Below are 22,872 nucleotides of genomic sequence, written 5' to 3' on the forward strand. Positions count from 1 at the left end.
CAAAGAATATGGGAGCTTCCTCTGACAGCAATCCAGGAACTTAGATGTATGCAATCTACTGGCTATTTAGAATGTAGGTAGCTGCATTAATCCTGACAAGTGGAATGGGATCATTGTACTTATTACAACACAGCAATGAAATACATGACTGCAAGTAAATTGATGCAATGATTGAACAAGGGACAATTATAGATTAGGGTTTGAAGGGGACTAATTTTCAAATTGCTGTAATCTGTGTCCCCTAAAACAAACTGGAGTGCTCCATTGATATCTGGATATTCAGACAAGATCTATCAACCATAGCAGGGGCACAGCACAAGTTCGTTAGTAATCATGAGAACCCAAATAGTTAAAATATCAGGAGAGTTTGCACAGATTAGACTGATATCTGCTTGATGATTGTCGATTAAAGGGTGATCCAATTGAGGTGTTTAAAAGCATCTGATTCTTTCTCTGTATCCTATTTCCTCTGATTCAGAGCTTAAAATTAGAGCCAATAAGGCTACTGCAGCATAGTGACAGGGCTCCTACCCTGAAACAGGTGGCCATTCCAGAGGACTGTCATAACATCTCTTAACAGGCTGATTAGAAAATATCTACAATTAGAGCTGTGGCTGTTCAGGGGTGATTTTGGGGAGTAGTTTCTTCAGATATGGTGTGGCCAAAAATGAAAGCAATGTTGATTCTGGGAGTCTATTTGAAATTTCAAGATTGAAATTGGTAGACCATTTGTTAGAGATGGAAATGTGTTGCTGGAAAAGCACAGCAGGTCAGGCAGCATCTAGGGAACAGGAGAATCGACGTTTCGGGCATTAGCCCTTCTTCAGGAATGAGGAAAGTTGGTCCAGCAGGCTAAGATAAAAGATAGGGAGGAGGGACTTGGGGGAGGGGCGTTGGAAATGTGATAGGTGGAAAGAGGTCAAGGTGAGGGTGATAGGACAGATTGGGGTGGGGGCGGAGAGGTCGGGAAGAAGATTGCAGGTTAGGGAGGCGGTGCTGAATTTGATGGATTTGACTGAGACAGGCTGGGGGGAGGGGAAATGAGGAAACTGGTGAAATCCGAGTTCATCCCTTGTGGTTGGAGGGTTCCTAGCCGGAAGATGAGGCGTTCTTCCTCCAACCGTCGTTTCGCTGTGGTCTGATGATGGAGGAGTCCAAAGACCTGCATATCCTTGGTGGAGTGGGAGGGGGAATTGAAATGTTGAGCTACAGGGTGGTTGGGTTGGTTGGTCCGGGTGTCCCAGAGGTGTTCTCTGAAACGCTCCGCAAGTAGGCGGCCTGTCTCCCCAATATAGAGGAGGCCACATCGGGTACAGAGGATGCAATAGATGATATGTGTGGAGGTACAGGTGAATCTGTGGCGGATATGGAAGTTTCCTTTGGGGCCTTGGAGGGAGGTGAGGGGGGAGGTGTGGGCGCAAGTCTTGCACCTCCTGCGGTTGCAGGGGAAGGTGCCGGGAGTGGAGGTTGGGTTGGTGGGGGGTGTGGATCTGACGAGGGAGTCACGGAGGGAGTGGTCTTTACGGAATGCTGATAGGGGAGGGGAGGGAAATATATCCTTGGTGGTGGGGTCCGTTTGGAGGTGGCGGAAATGGCGGCGGATGATGCGCTGTACATGGAGGTTAGTGGGGTGGTAGGTGAGGACCAGTGGGGTTCTGTCCTGGTGGCGGTTGGAGGGGCGGGGTTCAAGGGCGGAGGATCGGGAAGTGGAAGAGATGCGGTGGAGGGCATCGTCAACCACGTCGGGGGGGAAATTGCGGTCCTTGAAGAAGGAGGCCATCTGGGATGTGCGTTTTTGGAACTGGTCCTCCTGGGAGCAGATGCGGCGGAGTCGAAGGAATTGGGAGAATGGGATGGCGTTTTTACAGGGGGTAGGATGGGAGGAGGTGTAGTCCAGGTAGCTGTGGGAGTCGGTTGGTTTGTAGTAGATGTCCGTGTTGATTCGGTCGCCTGAGATAGAAATAGAAAGGTCGAGGAAGGGGAGGGAGGAATCTGAGACTGTCCAGGTGAATTTGAGGTCGGGGTGGAAGGTGTTGGTGAAGTGGATGAACTGTTCAACCTCCTCGTGGGAGCACGAGGCGGCGCCGATACAGTCATCGATGTAGCGGAGGAAAAGGTGGGGGGTGGGGCCAGTGTAGTTGCGGAAGATGGATTGTTCCACATATCCTACGAAGAGGCAGGCATAGCTGGGGCCCATGCGGGTGCCTATGGCTACTCCTTTCGTTTGGAGGAAGTGGGAGGATTGGAAAGAGAAGTTGTTCAGGGTGAGGACCAGTTCAGTCAGTCGAAGGAGGGTGTCTGTGGAAGGGTACTGGTCGGTACGGCGGGAAAGAAAGAAGCGGAGGGCTTTGAGTCCTTCGTGATGGGGGATGGAGGTGTACAGGGACTGGATGTCCATGGTGAAAATAAGGCGTTGGGGACCGGGGAAGCGAAAATCATGGAGCAGGTGGAGGGCATGGGTGGTGTCCCGAACGTAGGTGGGGAGTTCTTGGACTAAGGGGGACAGGACGGTGTCAAGGTATGCGGAGATGAGTTCGGTGGGGCAGGAGCAGGCGGAGACAATGGGTCGGCCGGGGCAGTCAGGTTTGTGGATTTTGGGCAGGAGGTAGAAGCGGGAGGTGCGGGGTTGTGGGACTATGAGGTTGGAGGCGGTGGATGGGAGATCCCCCGAGGTGATGAGGTTATGGACGGTCTGGGAGATGATGGTTTGGTGGTGGGGGGTGGGGTCATGGTCAAGGGGGCAGTAGGAGGAGGACCATTCGTTAGCCAAAGGCACTAAGAGTAATAGATCCTCGGTGGGTGAACCGAGTTCAGATCAGCCATTATCAAGTTTAATGGCAAAAAGATCAAGAGGCTGAATGACTTCCTCCTAGCAATATAATTCCTCTTACTATTTTCACTGATGAAGTTAACCCAGTAATGTCAATGTATTCATAAGACATAGTCATCCACGAAGCTTTGTGAACATCAGGAGTCAGGATTCTTTCTCCTATGGTTTTGCCTATCATTTGAAATCTGCTTACTTTAGTCAACTAATGTTTTCTTTCTGGCCTGGCTGATAACTTTAGAGTGGACTTAAACTATCCACCTCAGTGGAAGTTCGAAATATTGTCATCTGGACTTATTCTACTCCCACTTCTGCGTCAGTAGACTTTGGGTGTGACAAACAATATTATGCACTCTAGTTAAATTCATTTGCTCACTATTTTAATAAATTAATACGGTTTGCCATGAACTAGTAAAAAGCTTGTACAAATGGAACTGGCAGATGGGAGATTTGCTGATATCACATAGTGCAATTTCAGTTTTACAGGTGCCTAAAAAGTCACGCCCAGCTGGACAATCACGAAGCAGCATTAAAGCAATTTGGAAAGAAGTGCTAATCTAGGTGAACATACTTTCCGATCCGCAGGGTGTCTGCACAGAGGACATTGATTCAGCTTCCCTCACTTCCTGCCAACAAGGATTAAGTGAGATGGCAAATGGCCCATAAAGCCTTGTCCTCATTTTGGGAAAAGAACATTTTCTTTTGCAGAAGAAGGCTAAATATCTGACCTTCAGTTCTCAGCTGGGTTGCTACCCCAAAAAAGTCACATTGCAAATGATGGTGCATCCTTGCACTTCATTTTCTAGCCATTTGGAATAATGGTTGAAAAATAATGTTCAGCACATATCAAATTTTCAAAATAAACTTTTGATGGGGGATACGTCAAACCAGGGAACTCAGAACATGGCATGAAAAATTAATATATGTTACATCAGAGGATAATAGAATTTTGCAGCAAATTGGAGGCTATTTTGCCCATTATTGCATGTTGGCTTTCCAAAGATGCTTTTGATTTAGACCCATTCCACAGGTCCTGCCCATATCTAGACTTTAGTGGAAACATTCCTGATTTTGACTCAGGATTTGAAGCTGACTAGAGACAATCCCAGTATATGGAGACTGGTGCTCTGTCTCTGAACTTTGGATGAGCATTGAGCAAGATATAGGTTGTGAAAGGCCATAGGCCCTTCCTCTTATTTAGGACACGTTGTCTTACTGAATGGTATAAACGTGGTCATGGCTGTGAAAGGAGTGCTATACTGCAGTCGACTAATGTGTGTACATTATAACAATGACCAAGTTGCCTTGTATATTATGCTACCAGCAACATGTGTATTGGATGGCAAGTCATTTTGTAATGAAAATAAGCATTCTAATTTATTTTTATAAAATGATGGGCTATAGTCTTAATGTGGATCAATGAACAACTTCTATTTCTCAACAGCAGTTCTCTAAGCCAGAAGTTTGTAGGTTCAAATCTCATTCCAGCTACTTCCTCACAAAATCTAGGTTGTCACTGTGGGAGTGCTGTTTTGGGCTTGACAATTTCCTGGTGAAGATTTGGCAACATATGCATCAACAATGGGAACATAGGAATGTAAGAATTCATATACTCATCAGACAAGTTCTATTATCTTGGAAACATATCCCATGGCATTGATTACAACACTCTACCAAGATATTTTTTATTGGGTAATAAATTCAATTCTCTCATCCTTATCAGCCATTCAACACTTTTACCACTCTGGATCTTTGTTGTCTCCTTGCTTCACTGAGTCAATATAATTTTGTTGTAGAACCTGTGACTACGTTAAATGTTTATCTTCCCTTTAAAATCTTAAATACTTCAGTGAGATCAGTCTTGATCCTTCTCCTCTCCAGTGTAAGCATTCTGCACTCCTGCAGTCTCCCTTTATATCTCAAGTACCTAATCCTAGCTATCAACTTAGTTGACCTTTGGTGCACCTTTGGCAATTTGTGAATATCTTTCTCATTGGACAGTAAACACAGTCATGCACTGTGGTCCAGATACGGCTGATCTCTTGCTCCACACAAGTTTTAGAATTACTTTTTAAGAATTGTGCTCTATTTATTTTACTGTACACAAGATCTGGTTTGATTTCTTTATAGCTGCTATGAACTGTACTAATGGGTTCCACAATTTATCTACTGGTTTGCCCAATTCCATCTCCAAATGTGAGAACATAGAACCATTAAATAACATGTGATCAGTTGGGATCATTTTCATGAGAACAAAAGTCATAATGCAATTCTATTACAGTAAAGCAATAGAAAGAAAAAACTTTGCACCTACATAGCATTTTTCAAGCTCGTCGGATGCCTGAAAACACTTTTGAGTTAATATTTTGAAGTGATCTCTCTCGTAATCTAAGAATGTAGCAACTAATTAGCATTGATCAAACTCTAACAAACTGCAATGTGATAATGACAGCACAATCTTTTTTTGTGATATTGAACTAAGGATAGATATTGACCAGGACACCATGGCTGGCACCCAACTCTTCTTGAGGATTAGGCCTCTGGATCTTTTACATCTACCTGAATATACAGATGGTGCTTTGATTCAAAGTCTCATCCAAAAGATGGCATCTTGGGAACTGCAACTCTCGTTCACTATTATACTGGAATGTTTGCCTTGATTTCTGTGCTCTCGTACTAGAATGGGAATTTAACCTGGAATTTTGTGAGTCAGGGGTAATACGATAGCAGAGATTGGTAGAGACCCAAGTTATCTTGCAACATCTGCTGTGTGAAAACTAGCCATATTAGATTGACTGCCTGATATAAATCTTATTTGATTTTTTTAGATTAGATTAGATTACTTACAGTGTGGAAACAGGCCCTTCGGCCCAACAAGTCCACACCGCCCCGCCGAAGCGCAACCCACCCATACCCCTACATTTACCCCTTACCTAACACTACGGGCAATTTAGCATGGCAAATTCACCTGACCTGCACATCTTTGGACCGTGGGAGGAAACCGGAGCACCCGGAGGAAACCCACGCAGACACGGGGAGAACGTGCAAACTCCACACAGTCAGTCGCCCTGAGGCGGGAATTGAACCCGGGTCTCTGGCGCTGTGAGGCAGCAGTGCTAACCACTGTGCCACCGTGCCGCCCACTTTGTTTTACGTTAAGAGTGGGACACACTTTTTCTTGATCTATACAGATTATATGTGTGAGAAGTAATCAAAAATCAAGTCCTGAATTTTCACATCAATGGAGAATCTGGACATCATTGAAAAAAAATGGGTGAAAATACAAAATCCCATTCTGGAATATAGCACCTACCATTTTCCTAAGTATAGGAATGGAAACAAGGTGCATTTTGTGCGTCCACGTTTGCTGAGGCTTTACTCATATAAATCAGATCTGACAGTGATCATTCTTAATTTTAGTGATCAGGCATATGAAACGTGACATATGCAGTTTTGACCTGATAACAGCAGGTTTGAGCACTGTGGATTTCTTTGGATGACCAGGGTATATTTGTGGAGAGCTAAAGTACCCCCTTAGATATGGTTTCAGACAGCTTTATGAGAGAAAAGTGCCGTTTAGGAGAAAAAGATGCACTTTGGAATCTGTAAAAGTGTGCATAGATGTATTTTTTAAATTATTTAAATGCATTGAAACAGCTAAACTTACTGGAAATGTCAAATACAAATGTTCAAAGTCTCAACAACAACTGTCAAAAGAAAAACTCAATCGGAGCTGTTGTACTGAATAGGCATTTAAAACTCCAGCCTTTAAAGATTTGGCAAAGAAAGCTAGCGTTAGAAACAACTATTGCTTGCTGTTTCACTGTGTCTGTTAACATAAGCCTCAGGATTCCATTACTTAATTACTATTGCATGACTGATTTATAAATTTCCATTATTCCAGTATGGTGCCTTCTATTTCACAGTTAAATTGACATTCCAAGCAGTCATAAACTCTTTGAAGTGGGAATATTAATTCCAATTTTCAAGCAGATTGGGAAAGTCAAATTGGCAGAGGGAGCTTTGAGAAAGACTTCTTACAGCATATTCTAGGATACGTTTCCTCGCACAATATGCTCTGGACACAACATGATATTAGGCTATTTTGGATCTGGTAATTTGCAATGACGCAGGTTTAATAAATTATCTCAAAGTAAAAGGTCTGCTAGTGGACAGTGATCATAACATGGTAGAATTGAGGATTTAGTTTGAGAAGGATAAACCTTGGTTGGAAACAAATGTGCTGAATTGAATACGGGTAATTACAGAGGAATGAGGAAAGTGTTAGAGAAGTATGATTTGGAGATGCCGGTGTTGGACTGCGGTGTACAAAATTAAAAATCACACAACACTAGGTTATAGTCCAACAGGTTTATTTGGAAGCGCTAGCTTTTGGAGCGCTGCTCCTTCATCGGATGGTTTGGAGTATAAAATCATAAGATACAAAACTTATAGCAAAAGTTGACAGTGTGATGGAACTGAAAGTATATATTGAAAAAGACTTGGATTGTTTGTTATGTCTCTCATATTTTAGAATGACCATGTTGGTTTCTGAAACTTCTCCCTTTCAAGCTAGAAATGAAATTCCAACATGCTGTGGTCACTATCACCTACAGCATTTTCATCATTAGGTTACTGATTAACCCTGCCTTACAGTATATGATCAAGTATATGATACCCTGATCTTGGTCGGTTCCAGAATGTACTGGTCGAAGGAACTGTCCTGAAAACAGACCATGAACTCATTACTTAGGCTAGCTTTGCCGATCTGTTTCTCCCAATCGACATGTTGAACAAAGGTTATTCATGATTATTACAGTATGTTTCTTACATGCTCCATATTTTTTTCTTTCTGAATGCATGTCCTACAATGTAAGTCTGTTACAGGGCCAATGAACAACTCCCACAAGTGAACAGTGACCTTTCTATTTATTTTCATCACCCAAACCACTGCTACATATTGCTATTTCAAGAAAAGGTTATATTTCAGTGCAGAACTAAAACCATCCATCGTTGCCAATGGCTAATATTGCACTGATGCAACCTGTGCCATAATTGCAGCTGCTGTAAGTGTGCAGGTTTTACAGTTGGAGTTGTTCTGCTCCTAGATCAGCTGCTCAGCAAGCTACAGAACCACACTGGTCCATTTACATCATCACCCAGTGCAGAGGTGCAATTTATATTCTTCTCCAATCTCAGCTGAAGACTGACGATTGTGTCAATAGCTTTGGGATTTAAAATTAGAGTTTTACTTCTCCTTGGAAGGCTGACAAGTTTTGGTAATGAGATGTATCTTATCAGAGCAATTTAGCTTTGAGCACCAGATACTTGACTTCACACTTCTACCCACTTTTATAAATAGAGTTACACTTATAAAGCCAGGCTGTACGAGTTTCATTATTACAGCCTACCTGAAACACTGACCACTAATACCTCTTGTAAATGAAAATCATCTCAACTCTCCACAGCATCCTAATCCTTCTAACCCTTGGTGAAGCTACATCAGTTGAAATAGACTTTGGTGCATTGACTTGTGAAAAACTATGAGCTCTTGTATGGCCAGCTCAAAGCTCTACTGAGCCATTAATGGGAGAAGGTATCTTCCAAGATTTGACAACTTCTAAGACATTTCCTGAGTCCTAACTCCAACACTTAGACGTACCTACTGAATCACAGAACTTATTCCAACAAGACCTTACTACATGAAACTATCCAATGCTCTTGACTTTTCAATGAGCCTGGACTATAATATATTTATGGACCTACTGAACTTCTCCAGAACTTCTTCCAGAGTTCTAACTACACAGAGCAAGTGGCCCTAAATTACCTCAGTCAGCAGCATAGCTGAACAGTTCATCTCTGCATGAAGCCTGCATCTGTCTTGCTCTGCTTTCAAACTCCAACTAATTGTAAGCCTGGAACTGTTTTTCAGTGATCCTTAAACTGTTTTGTATGATCTATTGAAAACCTTGCAACAAGACCCCTACTGCTAGGCAGAATTGAATTCAGTAACCCAACAGTCAAATGTAGCAACACCTTTGAAATGATCTGTTCCCTGAATGTTTCAAAGTTCACTGAGTGTCAGCTCCTTTAGCACAAATTGCATACAACAAAAATTCAGAGTTCACCGCATACAAAGAATAGCAAGATGTACCACAAGGAAGCTGACATACTCACAAATGTATGTCAATAACTGAACAAAACAGAGGCAATGAAAACCAACTTTTAAGGAAATGTGTAAAGAAGATGTTTCCCTCAGTTATAATAAAGCATCAAATTGTGATACTGCTGTGTGCAGTTTGTGGCACCAACACCATTTGCAGATCTAGTTTTCTTTTATGTATTTACTCTATAAATACTAATTGTTCATACTGGGCAATAAGTCTATCAGAATGACTCATACTAGTATTTCCAGTTAGTGCAACAATAATGTGTTTGTAGTATCACTGAGCTTAGAATCTTCAAAATTGTTTTAAATCAAAAAGCCTGACATTGAATGAGACAGAATGGGGTGAGGAATGTGGAATTACTATGTAAGGAAGAAGCTTTATATATCTAATCTATTATAACCAACATAAATTTATTAATGATCCCACAGCATTCTACACAGAAGTGTACTTTAAAATAAAAAAAAATGTGAAATTTTCTGGAATGTACTGCTTGAGAAACAATGCATGGCATTTAACATTGATCTTGCATTCAAATTTCCTGAATCTTGTCAGCACCCAACAAAAAGCAGTGCTGACCAAACAAAAATTAACAGAAGCAAACAACCAAGTTGTGAAAGTTAAAGTTTGAAGCCATCAAACCATTACTCATGTACATTAAATGCAACATGTGTAGGGAAATACATTTATAGAGGAACTTACAAGTTGTTCTGTTGTAACATGCGTTTCGTCAATGCAAGTTCACCGTAATGTGATTGACACATTGGGAATGTTGTTTCTACAGTATGAACCTTTAAAACGTGTGTTGGCTGCACTGCGATTACAACACCAACACTTTAAGTGTTGTTTCTAAAACGGGATTTTTCTATAACATGGTGTTGCACAAGAACAGAACCATCGTGTTATGGATGAACTGACTGTATACAGAAAATTTCTGCACCCAGAAACTGGTGAGCCTTTGGAATCTACTATCAGAGAATGCAGTTGAGGCCAAAACATTGTAAGATTTCAAGAAGGAGTTGGATCTAGTACTTGAGGCTAAAGAGATCAAATGATATATGGAAAAAGCAGGAATAGACTGTCGAGTTGGATGATCAATCAAGATTGTGATGAATCGTGGAGCAGGCCCAAAGGGCCACATGACTTACTCCTGCTCCTATTTTCTAGTATCAATGAAATGGAATGGTGCAAACTTTCCTCTTTTTAACAGAATAGAAGCAAAAAGCATTCAAAGCTACAAAAAAGATTGGTGTAGCTCTGCTAATCACTTAAAATCACCCAAATGGTGTTTCAGGCATTACTTTACTTTTGGCCATCAAATTACATGCATTCAGAATTTCAGTTACTGTAGAGAAAAATCTCCGTACTTTTGTATGTGAGAAGAGCAATGTTAATAAACCAAGTGATATCAGAGTATGAAAGGGAGCATGGTAATGTATGCATATTAGGTGTTTTGGGGTAAAACCAGGGTGAATGGTTTACCTGCAAATCTGCAAGGATAATAAATGCAAAACAACTCTATTCTGCTGCTGTTATTATTCTGAAACCTTCTCTGAAGTTCTGGGCATTTGTGTGCAAGGTACTAGTCCAGTCAATTGAAACGATTGGAAACTCTAGTAGCACTCAGCAAAGCCTGTGCTAAATTACATGTCACAGCATTCGCAAAAATTAGATTGACATTATTTTGAATCTGAATGCACTTCCTGTTTGATATTAACACATGTGGGACTCCAAATTTGTAGTTTAATTTTAGAGGGGACTCACCAATACTGGAGTTCATGTCGCCATTTTCAGACTCTGCGCCATGCTGGTTACTGTTACCATGGAAGCTGTTCATGGCTTCTAATTTGATCTTTTTTGCCTTCATTGCCTCTGCTATGGCAGCATTGGTAGCTGCTGCCGCTGCAGCTGCTGCTGCTGCTGTAAGACCTGATAAAGAGAAGAGAAGACAAGAAGAAATAAATGGTGAGATAGGCAAACACTTCAAAGATTAGCCTATGATAGTATTTTTATGGCCTGTAAAATTCAGCTAATCCAAAACTCGATTGGCTGTGTCCTCACTTGTCCATCCATCAGCCCCGTGTTCTCTGATATCTCTTAATCCAACAATGTCCCTGGATTTAAAATCCTCATCCATTTCTTCATATTCTTCCATTGCTCTGTCCCTTTCTATCTTAGTAATCTCCTCCAATCACAGAACCATCTGTGAGTGAGATCCCTGCACTCTTCCAGGACTGACCCCCTGAGTATAACCAATTTTAACTGCTCCGACCAGCTACTCCTTTAGCTGCTTAAACACAAAGTCTGGAATTTCCTCCTTAAATCCATCTAGCTCTCTCTCTTGCTCTTCTCCTTGAAGACATTTCTTGAAATTTAGCTCTTTCAAACACATTTTTGGCTATCTAAGTACCTCCTGCTTTTACTTGTTGGCAATCATTCCTCAACCACATTTAGCATTCTTCTTTCCTTGCGCTTTGGGCGCCCTCATTGACTATTCCACTTGCTCTTCCACTCCTTTGCCAACAACACAAAAACCATAATCTTTCAACTCCCTTCAGTTCAACAAAGAGTCATCTTAGACTTGAAACTCCAATTCTGCTTCTGTCTCCACAAATGCTACAAACCTGATGAGTTTCTCTGGAAATTTCTATTTTTATTTTTGGATCTCTAATAGCCATAGTAGTTTATTTTTATTTGGCAGTTTCTTTTTATTGGAAAAAATGGCAGTTCTTTATTTGTCATTCAGTTGGAGAGACAAATTGTTTTCCAATTGGTCAAGAAGGCTGTTGTTCTGAATATGGATACATTGAGCGGTCAACAGCAGGAATGTAGAGGTGAGGCAGTTAGACGCATGAAGCCATATGTTGGTGCATCCATGATATCCAGTCAGGTTTGGCAAGGCAGAGTCTTCATTATACACCTCTCTGAATATTTATGCATTATGAACTTATGGGGATAGGAAAAATTTACATTAACATTGCTGCAAATAAAGTACCCATGGTAATAAAAAAGTTTTTGATCTGATTCCCTACAGTGTGGAAACAGGCCCTTCGGCTCAACAAGTCCACACTGACCATCTGAAGAGTAACCCACCCAAACCTCTTTTACCCTCTGACTAATGTACCTAACACTATCGGCAATTTAACATGGTCAATTCACCTGGCCTGCACATCTTTGGAGTGTGGGAGGAAACCCATTCAGACATGGGGAGAATGTGCAAACTCCACACAGTTACCTGAGTTGAAGCGAACCTGGGATCTTGGTGCTGTGAGGCAGCAGTGCTAACCACTGAGCCACCATGCTACCCCACAGTGAATCTGTGTAGATTGTGTCAGCAGAATTCCTGTATCACATCATAGACACATTCAAGGGACGTTCCTTAAATACAGGAAGATGTAAGGAATCATTGGTTTTGCTGACAGGTAAAAGGGAGTGGAAGGATGCTTGCATGGAGCACAAGAGGCAGTATACAGCAGTTGGGCTGAATGGCCTGTTTCTGTGCTATGTACAGTTCAGTCGAGAGTTTCAGGTACCTAGTACATTTGGCCTGAGAACAGCATCTAAACAAAAACAATTCAGTGTTAAACATCTGTCTTTTTGTGTATCGGACATTTTAAACTGTCAAACATTCTGTCACTGGAAATGATAATTAGTGAAGAATTGAAAAGTCAATTCCATGATCTGTTGCTCCGAGCAAGGAGGCACACTTGCATGGAACTAATATTACTTTCTGTGGTTTGTTGTATTCTTACCGCAGCTCATCTTGGTGAAAGACACATTGGATAGATTTGCTGCCAACATGTTCTTTCCTGATGAGGAGCTTCAAAGCCAGCTTGGTCTAGTGTGTGCGAGGAACATCACTGAGCAGTCTCAGAAGGAGATTCTTGACTTAAACAGTACACTGTTTATTGCATGGCAGCAACTAGATGCAAATATCATCGGTATAATAACCTTGATTGCAATGTTTTAACATTAGTTCTTACTCCTTCTTGGTTCAAAGCTATTCCCCCAACTTGGTTTGTCCTACTAACTCCCCGAACTTCCAGGTGTCTTACCCTGCAACTGAAAAGGATGCAAAACCTACTGATACACCACCCCCCTCACCTCCACCCAGGGCCACAAACAGTCCTTCCAGGTGAGACAGAGGTTCACCTGCCATTCCTCCAACCTAGTTTACTGCATCAGATGCTCTCCCCAGTGTGGTCTTCTCTACATCAGGGACACCAAACGTAAACTTAGGTAACAATTCGCTGAGCATCCCAGCTGCTCCCACAGGGGCCGACTGGACCATCCGGTTATCGCCCATTTCAATTCCCCTTCCCACTCCCTTTCCGACATGACCATCCTTGGCCTTCTCCATTGCCACAATGAACCAAACCGCAAACTGGAGGAACAACACTTCATCTTCCACCTGGGCAGCCTACAGCCCAGAGGACTCAACATCAGTTCTTCAATTTCAAATAACCTTCCCACCCATCCCCCGACTCCCTGCATCTGCAGTTTTCTTGTCCCATTCCCCCACCCAAACCCATACATCATTGGGCAATGGACAATGCACTCCTCAGCATTAACCCTTTCAGAGCCTAACATTCTTACACGACAATTTAGTGCAGGGATTGAACGCATGGCTCCAAAGCCCCTTGATCACTCTGAAATTAACAGAGGGATTTTCCAAAGCTATGGTCCCTTTCAGCGGAGTGTGCCCAAAAACGGACTCAGTGTGTGAAAACGTCATTCAAGGAAAAAATATGGCACAACATGAAAGAAAATTAACTCAACTGTGTTTTTTTCCCCTTCCCTGCAGCATCTTGGCACCAACTCCCATCCATCCTTTATGATAATCATGTGACAGTGCTGTAAATTGAGCAATCTGGAAATCAGATCAGCAGTGAACAAAACACGTCTTTATTTCCAAAACATACTGGGGAGAGAGAAGGGTCATGAATAAAGTCATTTCAAGCCTCTATGCCTTTAAATGAGCAAAGTTTCATATGAGTCAGGCTGCGTAATTTCACAAGGAGAAACGTGACCAAGGACCAGAAAGCAGAGACAGATGACTCCCCTTATCAAATGACATCTCACAGAAGTCTAGAAACATCTCATAAGAAACTATTTATTGGATAATGTCTGGCGTTCTGACTCCTGTTTATTCAGAGATGCAGGCAGTTTTATAAATATCTCATCACTCAGCCATCGTAAGCATTTCAGTGACATGAATCAGGAGATGCTATTAGCAACACAAATAAGTGTGGCTGCATAGTCGGGGGACGGTGAGTAAAAGAAAGGAACATGTGGCATTAATGCACAGCCCTGGATTCTAAACATCTGATAGGCAGATGGTGTGAAGCTGATTTTCCGGTTGGGAAGAAGGGGCACATCATTTAGAAGCTTGTTTGCATTTAAACAGATAAACACAAAAAAAAAGTAGCAGCATGCATGGACCATTTAAACACTGAGTTAGTGCAAAATTCTCAAAGTGACATATAGCACGTCAATTGAGTTTTTTCTCCTCCCAACCCCAGGGAATATTAATTCCTGTCCTTCAATTGAGGTATTAGTCAGGAGCATTTCTCCAGATGAAAGAATGGGAGGTATTACAATCAAAGGACACAGAATTGATCTCCATCTACTTCCTTGGCTCAATGACCCTTAATGTCCTTTCCTAAAAAGGTTGTATCAATCTCAGTCCTGAAATGTTCACCTGACCTCTCACTTTTAGGGAGAGAGTTCCAGAATTCTTATTGACAATTGTATAGACTATTCTTGGTTTTGTATTGCCAAGGAGTATCCAAGAAATCTGTCACATGAAGGACATTAACTAATTTAAATAACAATAACAACATTTATCAGGAATTGCCAGAGGTTGGTTAAGAAAGAACAAGAGCATGATCATATCATGTGACACTGCATCACTTCTTGTGATGATGTGTACTGTATCACATATCACCAAGTAGATCCTCGTAACTACATCTTCTATGTTTGAGCCTTTGTGTGAAGAGGTGTTTCCTGACATCGGTGTGGAATGGTTATGTTTTAATTTTAAGATTATATCCCCATGTTCTGTTTTGCTGACTGATGCTGAACCTCCTCCAGACGCTATCATGCTGCATCTAGATACGCCAGTCTTGGAAGATATGGAACACTGATGCTGACTTCTTGGCATTTACCTAAGAGGTGTATAATCCAAGGGTAATAATCAGCAGAGTTTGCGTGAACATGGCAATCATGTATGCCTTTTTCTTCTTTTCCATCTTGCACCCTCCTTACTGCTGAGCTAATCCAGAACTTCACTCAATGTACTCAACTCACACCAAGTCCCCTTCACCCTTACAATCTCTGGCTCTCTTCTCCCGATTTGTGGAACGTTTTTCGACTTGCAAATCTCTGTGAACTTCCATTTCTGGCCTCACTTACATTACCAGTTGATTTTGTTTCAGTGTAAGTGCTTAATGCTTTACGGGTTTAGTCTCTAAACTCTGGGGCACTCTTTTAAAGACTCTGCCTCTCTACCCCATTATAATCCTTTGAGACATAAAATCTACATTTTGACCAGGCCTTTTGTCACCTGTCCCCTTGATACCTCCTGGTGTCACTCATGTATCAGGTTTAGTATGATAATCTCCCCATGTGAAGCATTTTGCGACATTTCAGCTTGTTAAAGCCACTCCATACATGCAAATTATTCCTATTATTTATAGAGTATTATTCATGATGGACCATCTTATGACTAGGAGTACAGAGCATGCACAGTGTTGATGGAAAACAAGCCAGAAACATATCATTTCTGACCTGAGGTCTTGTAATTCAGAGGGATTATAGTAGGAGGGTGACTTCTTTGCAGTCCATCTTTGTGGATTAGAACATGAGTTTAGATTAACCTCTCAAACCATCAGTTGATAGCGTTGATGTCAGTCCTGATCACTAACCTCTGCTGTGCTCACGATATAGTAGTACTGGAGTAATTTCTAACTTTACTCAGCCATTCCTCGAGGACAAGTAATCAAACTATTATTGATTTTCTTTCTATTCTATCTTCCTCTCAGACTGTGCCACTGTGATGAGTTAAATAAGGTTAACAGTACAAATGGCTCCACATTCCAACAAGAAACTTTGTCTGAAAAGTTGTTGGCACTGACACCTGCAGAACTCTAGAAAACAATGGACAGTATTTTATGAGGTGCCATGGTCCTCAGCACACCTGGCTAAAAAATTAAGAGGGCAGAGTCCTCCTATTTAATCCTGGGAGTGGTGTCCATTGTGTTAAGGTGAGATGTCTGTCCCTATTTCAGGATGAAGTTCTGTCTTAGCAATGTGGTGGATAATTGGATAATTGACAGTTTTGGATTTACAGAGAGCCTGACAATGCCAATGAGCCCAGCTATATTGAGGGTTGGTTATTTCTGCATGTTTTGCTTCGAAATATATGTTTTTTTAAGATACTGTTTTCCCTCTTTAACAGGAAGCTGTCTTGTTTTGTACACGTTTCTGATATGGGACCTTGAATTTGTGTAACACCAAAGCATCACCAAATAAATTTTATTATTTATCATTGCTGAGTCTTAATAGATTTATTTTAATGAGTATGTGCCCCACATTTCCAGTAGACTTGCTGACCCTTGGATACTGTCGGTTCTGCTATAATGTGCATTTCTTCAATGTGAATTGCCTATAACACGATTGAAGAACTTAGATCATTATTTGTACAGCGCACATTTTCCTTACCTTTATTGACTATAATGCGTTTCCGGTCCCATTGGTTTAAATGGTGCTGCTATTATGCAATTTTCTTATAAGGCGGAATTGCACAGGAATGGAAGTATTGTGTTATATTAGAACAGACTCCATGGGGTTGGAAACAATTCTGGAAGTCTCATTACATCACCTCCTGTCACCAATAACCATGGGCCCACGTTCTGAGCAATAGCCACTCAATCTCGCACTGTCTTCCCGGCCAATCAGAAAATCTTTGGATTCTGCATTGCCTGTATGGATGTATCCTGACTGTCTTTCAATGGGCCCACACCCAATTAGGGGAGCAAGAGGCTGCTGGAGGTACTCATCAGGGCGCCAAGGATTATGCTACACTATCATGCTACCACTGCATGCTGGCAGGCTGACTCAGGAAAGATCTATCACGTTTTTAAGACAAATAATATCCACTCAATTTCATCAGTGTAGGGGCTACTGAATTTGAAGAAAGTAAAGGAGTTAGAAATTCAATGGGGCAAACCATAAAAGGGCACAGACCTTCAAAGAAATAACAACAAAGATGATTTTGTTATGCTGGAATGAGTTTTCAAAGAACACAAATTAAAAGACACCATTTCATGTTGGAGATTTTTTTCTTGGGTGTGAAAGTATCAATGACAGGAGTGCTGTATAAATGCTTCATTTGTAATGCTAGAAAGTTGATGCACCTTCTGTTAGGTGTACATTAAAGGTCCCAAGCACTAAACACCCTACCTCCAGGACAAATACATTTGGTTAATAGGCCTCCAACACCCAGACTTAATCTCTCTCTTAATGGAGCAAAGTTATTCAGGTGGAACAGGACAAAGCCTGAGGATACTTTGGGTTGGTCAACTGGTAACTACATCCATTTAAAGAGGTTTTACAAATAACATCTGTATCAACAGATTACAGATGAGTGGAAAATATAATGTAATTGTATAAGGCTTTGGAATGTAACTGGAATAGTGTTCAGATCAGAAAACCGCACTTCAGAACAGTGATATTGGCCTTGGAGGTGGTACAGCAAATAATAGGGATGAAAAGGTTAAAGTACAAGGTCATGTTACACTGAGTACCAGGCTTACATTTGCTCAAGTCTAGATGAATAAAGGGTGATATAATTGAGGGATTAAGGATTTCCCAGGATAGATGAAGAGAAACCATTTCTTCAGTTATGGGAGTCTAGAACATATTTTTTCATTCACAGGATGAGGGCATTGCCAGCTAGGGCAACATTTATTGCCGATCCCTAATTGCCCAGAGGGCATTAAGAGTTAACAATATTACAGTGGAGCTGGAGTTACATGTGGGCCAGATAGGGATGGCAGTTTCCTTCCCTAAAGGACAGCAGTGAAACAGATGGGTTTTTCATGACTATTCTGGATCAGTGATGCTGGAAGAGCACTGCAATTCAGGCAGCATCCGACGAGCAGCAAAATTGACGTTTTGGGCAAAAGCCCTTCATCAGGAATAAAGGCAGAGATCCTGAAGCGTGGAGAGATAAGCTAGAGGAGGGTGGGGGTGGGGAGAAAGTAGCATAGAGTACAATAGGTGAGTGGGGGAGGAGATGAAGGTGATAGGTCAGGGAGGAGAGGGTGGAGTGGATAGGTGGAAAAGGAGCTAGGCAGGTCGGACAAGTCCGGACAGGTCAAGGGGACAGTGTGGGCTGGAAGTTTGAAACTAGGATGAGGTGGAGGAAGGGGAAATGAGGAAGCTGTTGAAGTCCACATTGATGCCCTGGGGTTGAAGTGTTCCGAGGCGGAAGATGAGGCGTTCTTCCTCCAGGCGTTTGGTGGTGAGGGAGCGGTGGTGAAGGAGGCCCAGGACCTCCATGTCCTCGGCAGAGTGGGAGGGGGAGTTGAAATGTTGGGCCACGGGGCGGTTTGGTTGATTGGTGCGGGTGTCTCGGAGATGTTCCCTAAAGCGCTCAGCTAGGAGGCGTCCAGTCTGCCCAATGTAGAGGAGACCGCATCGGGAGCAACGGATACAATAAATGATATAGTGGATGTGCAGGTAAAACTTTGATGGATGTGGAAGGCTCCTTTAGGGCCTTGGATAGAGGTGAGGGAGGAGGTATGGGCACAGGTTTTACAGTTCCTGCGGTGGCAGGGGAAAGTGCCAGGATGGGAGGGTGGGTCATAGGGGGGCGTGGACCTGACCAGGTAGTCACGGAGGGAACGGTCTTTGCGGAAGGCGGAAAGGGTTGGGGAGGGAAATATATCCCTGGTGGTGGGGTCTTTTTGGAGGTGTGGAAATGTCGGCGGATGATTTGGTTCCATGACTATTGGCAATAGATTCACGGTCATCATGAGACTCTTATTCCAGATTTTTACTGAATACAAGTTTCACCACTTGCCACTTTGCGATTCAAACCCAGGTCCCCAAACCATTACCTGGGTCTGTGGGTGAACAGTCCAGTCAGTGATAATATCACTAGGGCATCACTTTCCCCATTTAACAATACCATAAGAAATAGGAACAGGTATATGCCATTGGAGCCCTCAAGCCTGTTCCATCATTCAATAGGGTCATGGCTGAACTGGCATTCTACAGTTCTGCCCAATAAGCCTTGACTCCCTTATAGACAGGGTAAAAACAATGACTGCAGATGCTGGAAACCAGATTCTGGATTAGTGGTGCTGGAAGAGCACAGCAGTTCAGGCGGCATCCAAGGAGCAGTAAAATCGACGTTTCGGGCAAAAGCCCTTCAGCTGATGAAGGGCTTTTGCCTGAAACGTCGATTTTACTGCTCCTCGGATGCCGCCTGAACTGCTGTGCTCTTCCAGCACCACTAATCCAGAATCCCTTATAGACAGATAGATTCATGATCAATCTCAGCCTTAAAGGTACTCAAGGACTGTTGAGAGCTTGTACCTTGAAATTATATTTGGACCAGTCAGAATTGACATCAGGAAGCACTTCTTCACACACAGGCTAGTATACATCTGAAGTACTCTTAGATGAAATGCTGCTGGGCAGGGGGGCAATTAAAATGTTCAAGAATGAGACTGTGAGATTTATACTGGTGAAAATATGAAAAATTAAACTTGGCCGGAATATAGATTTAAAGTAAGATTAGCCATAATCTCCTTGACTGGCAGACAAAAACGTAAAGACCTTAAAATCAAAGGATTATAAAATACAGTACAGAAGAGCCCCTCAGCCCATTGAGTCTGCACTGATTTAAAAAACACTCTAAACCCAAATTCGTCCCATTCGCAGCACTTGGCCGATAGCCCTGAATGTTATGACATTTCAAGGGCTCATCCAAGTACTTTTTAAAGGTTGTGAGGTTTCCTGCTTCAACAACCTGCCCAGGCAGTATACTCCAATTTGCCATCAGTCTCTGGGTGAAACATTGTTTCCACAAATCCCCTCTAAAACCCCTCAAGGCTCTCTCTTTAAAATCATTCTTTCTTGTCATTGAGCCCTCCACAATTGCTTTCTATCCAACCTGCCATGCCCCTCATAATCAGGTCCGTCTCAGCCTCCTCTGCTCCAAAGAAAGCAAACCACGCTTATGCAGCCTCTCTTCAAAGCCAAAATGTTTTATCGAGAGTCTTCGAGATCTTGTAATCCAAGATGGAGGACAGGGAAAATTTCTGACTGTAACAGCTGCACCTTTTTTGAGGTATTTTAGGTGCTGGAGGTGATTTCCTCAAATTCCAGGAGCAGCAATTACTGTTGTATATGCTGTTGCATTGTCTTGGAACTTTGGGAAAAAAAGTCAAAACAACAGCAAAGAACAGACAAAGGAAGCACATGGTCATTGCAGGGGAGAGAGAGAGAGAGAGAGAGAGAATCTGCATAGTTACTGCCTTTGATGTTTGAATTCTTGTATCATTGGACATCGGAGTGCATCTGGGAAAATTAACAAACAGTGAAATTCACAACTGATCTTAGAGGAACTGTTGGGCGAAGTTCACAGCACAGAATCAGATAAGTTAATCGTTGTTTTAAGTATGGCCTACAGAGAATCTGCAGTAGCGAGTGCAGTGGGTTCTTTCTTATTTATATGTTTTTGGAGATATGTCTCTTGATTAAACTTAAAATATAAGCCATAACTACTGATTTAACTGGGGCAATGTTTGTAGAGGAATAAGACAATGTTATGTTCTGGGTCTGTAGATTGTGAAGGAGCAAAAATGGCCTTTAATAGAGTGATATGTACTTCTTGTTAGATGTGGGAGTTTAAAGAGAGTTTAAGGGTTACTGAGGATTATATCTGCCATAAATGCTGCTGGCTGTGAATCTTATCAGATCGAATGGATTGGTTGGAGAGACAGTTAGAAGCAATGAGAAATTTGAAACAGCAACATTATGTGATGGATGGCAGTTATAGGAAGGGGGGCAAGTCTCAGATACAGTCACATAGATGGGTTAACTCCAGGAAAGGTAAGAGAGGTAGGCAGCTAGTGCAGGAGTCTTTTATGGATATACCCTTTTCAAACAGGTATGCTCTTTTGGAAAATGTAGGGGGTGATGGACTCTCAGGGGAACATAGCACCAACAGCCAAGTTTCTGGTATGGAGACTGGCTCTAATGCAACAAGGGGTATGTCTGGTTCCAAGAGATCAATTGTGTTAGGGGATTCTCGAGTTCGAGGTACAGACAGACATTTCTGTGGCCAGCAGTGAAAAAGCAGAATGGTGTGTTTCTTCCCTGGTGCCAGGATCAAGGATGTCTCAGAGAGGGTGCAGAATGTTCTCACAGGGAAGAGGAGCCAGCAAGAGGTCATTGCCCAGATTGGAACCGATGACATAGGAAAGGAAAATTTTGAGATTCTGAAGGGAGATTACAGAGAGCTAGGCAGAAATTTAAAAAGGAGGTCCTTGTGAGTATTAATATCTGGATTACTCCCGGTGCTACAAGCTAGTGAGAGCAGGAATAGGAGAATAGAGCAGATGAATGCATGGCTAAGGAGCTGGTGTATGGGGGAAAGACTCACATTTTTGGATCATTGGAATCTCTTTTGGGGTAGAAATGACCTGTACAAGAAGGACGGATTGCACTTAAATTGGAAAGGGGCTAATTTATTGGCAGGTAGATGTGCTAGAGCTGCTCGGGAGGAATTAAACTAGTAAGGTGGGAGGGGTGGGACCCAGGGAGATAGTGAGGAAAGAGATCAATCTGAGACTGGTACAGTTGAGAACAGAAGTGAGTCAAACAGTCAGGGCAGGTAGGACTTATAAAATAAACTGCATTTATTTCAATGCAAGGGGCCTAACAGGGAAGGCAGATGAACTCAGGGCATGGTTAGGAATATGGGACTGGGATATCATAGCAATTACAGAAACATGGCTCAAGGATGGGCAGGACTGGCAGCTTAATGTTCCAGGATGCAAATGCTACAGGAAGGATAGAAAGGGAGGCAAGAGAGGAGGGGAGTTGCATTTTTGATAAGGGATAGCATTACAGCTGTGTTGAGGGAGAATATTCCCAGAAATATATCCAGGGAAGTTATTTGGGTGGAACTGAAAAACAAGAAAGGGATGATCACCTTATTGTGGGATTGTATTATAGACCCCCTAATAGTCAGGAGGAAATTGAGAAACAAACTTGTAAGGAGATCTCAGCTATCTGTAAGAATAATAGGGTGGTTATGGTAGGGGATTTTAACTTTCCAAACACAGACTGGGACTGCCATAGTGTTAAAGGTTTAGACGGAGAGGAATTTCTTAAGTGCGTACAAGACAATTTTCTGATTCAGTATGTGGATGTACCTACGAGAGAAGGTGCAATAGTTGACTTTCTCTTGGGAAATAAGGCAGGGCAGGTGACTGAGATGTCAGTGGGGGAGCACTTTGAGGCCAGCGACCACAATTCTATTACATTTAAAATAGTGATGGAAAAGGATAGACCAGATCTAAAAGTTGAAGTTCGAAATTGGAGAAAGGCCAATTTTGACGTTATTAGGCAAGAACTTTCGAAAGCTGATTGGGGACAGATGTTCGCAGGTAAAGGGACAGCTGGAAAATGGGAAGCCTTCAGAAATGAGTTAATGAGAATCCAGTGAAAGTATATTCCTGTTAGGGTGAAAGGAAATGCTGCTAGGTATAGGGAATGCTGGATGACTAAAGAAATTGTGTTTGGGTAAGCAAAAGAAGGAAGCATATGTAAGGTATAGACAGGACAGATCAAGTGAAT

General features: G+C 42.2%; 1 protein-coding gene across 4 annotated transcripts in view; it reads right to left on the reverse strand.

Moving 5' to 3' along the window:
• The window catches only part of dachc (dachshund c), a 598,354-nt gene that overhangs the window by 286,214 nt on the left and 289,268 nt on the right, over nt 1-22,872 (reverse strand). For all 4 annotated transcript variants that reach the window (XM_087987941.1, XM_043691358.2, XM_043691362.2 and 1 more), the window contains one exon: nt 10,759-10,923. In XM_087987941.1, coding sequence (XP_087844067.1) covers nt 10,759-10,923 — 165 coding nt within the window. The remainder of the gene's footprint in view (nt 1-10,758; nt 10,924-22,872) is intronic.

The sequence above is a fragment of the Chiloscyllium plagiosum genome, unplaced genomic scaffold (genome assembly GCF_037043375.1).
Source record: "Chiloscyllium plagiosum isolate Xiang-an unplaced genomic scaffold, Cpla_swu_hap1 HiC_scaffold_6, whole genome shotgun sequence".
NCBI lineage: Eukaryota > Metazoa > Chordata > Chondrichthyes > Orectolobiformes > Hemiscylliidae > Chiloscyllium > Chiloscyllium plagiosum.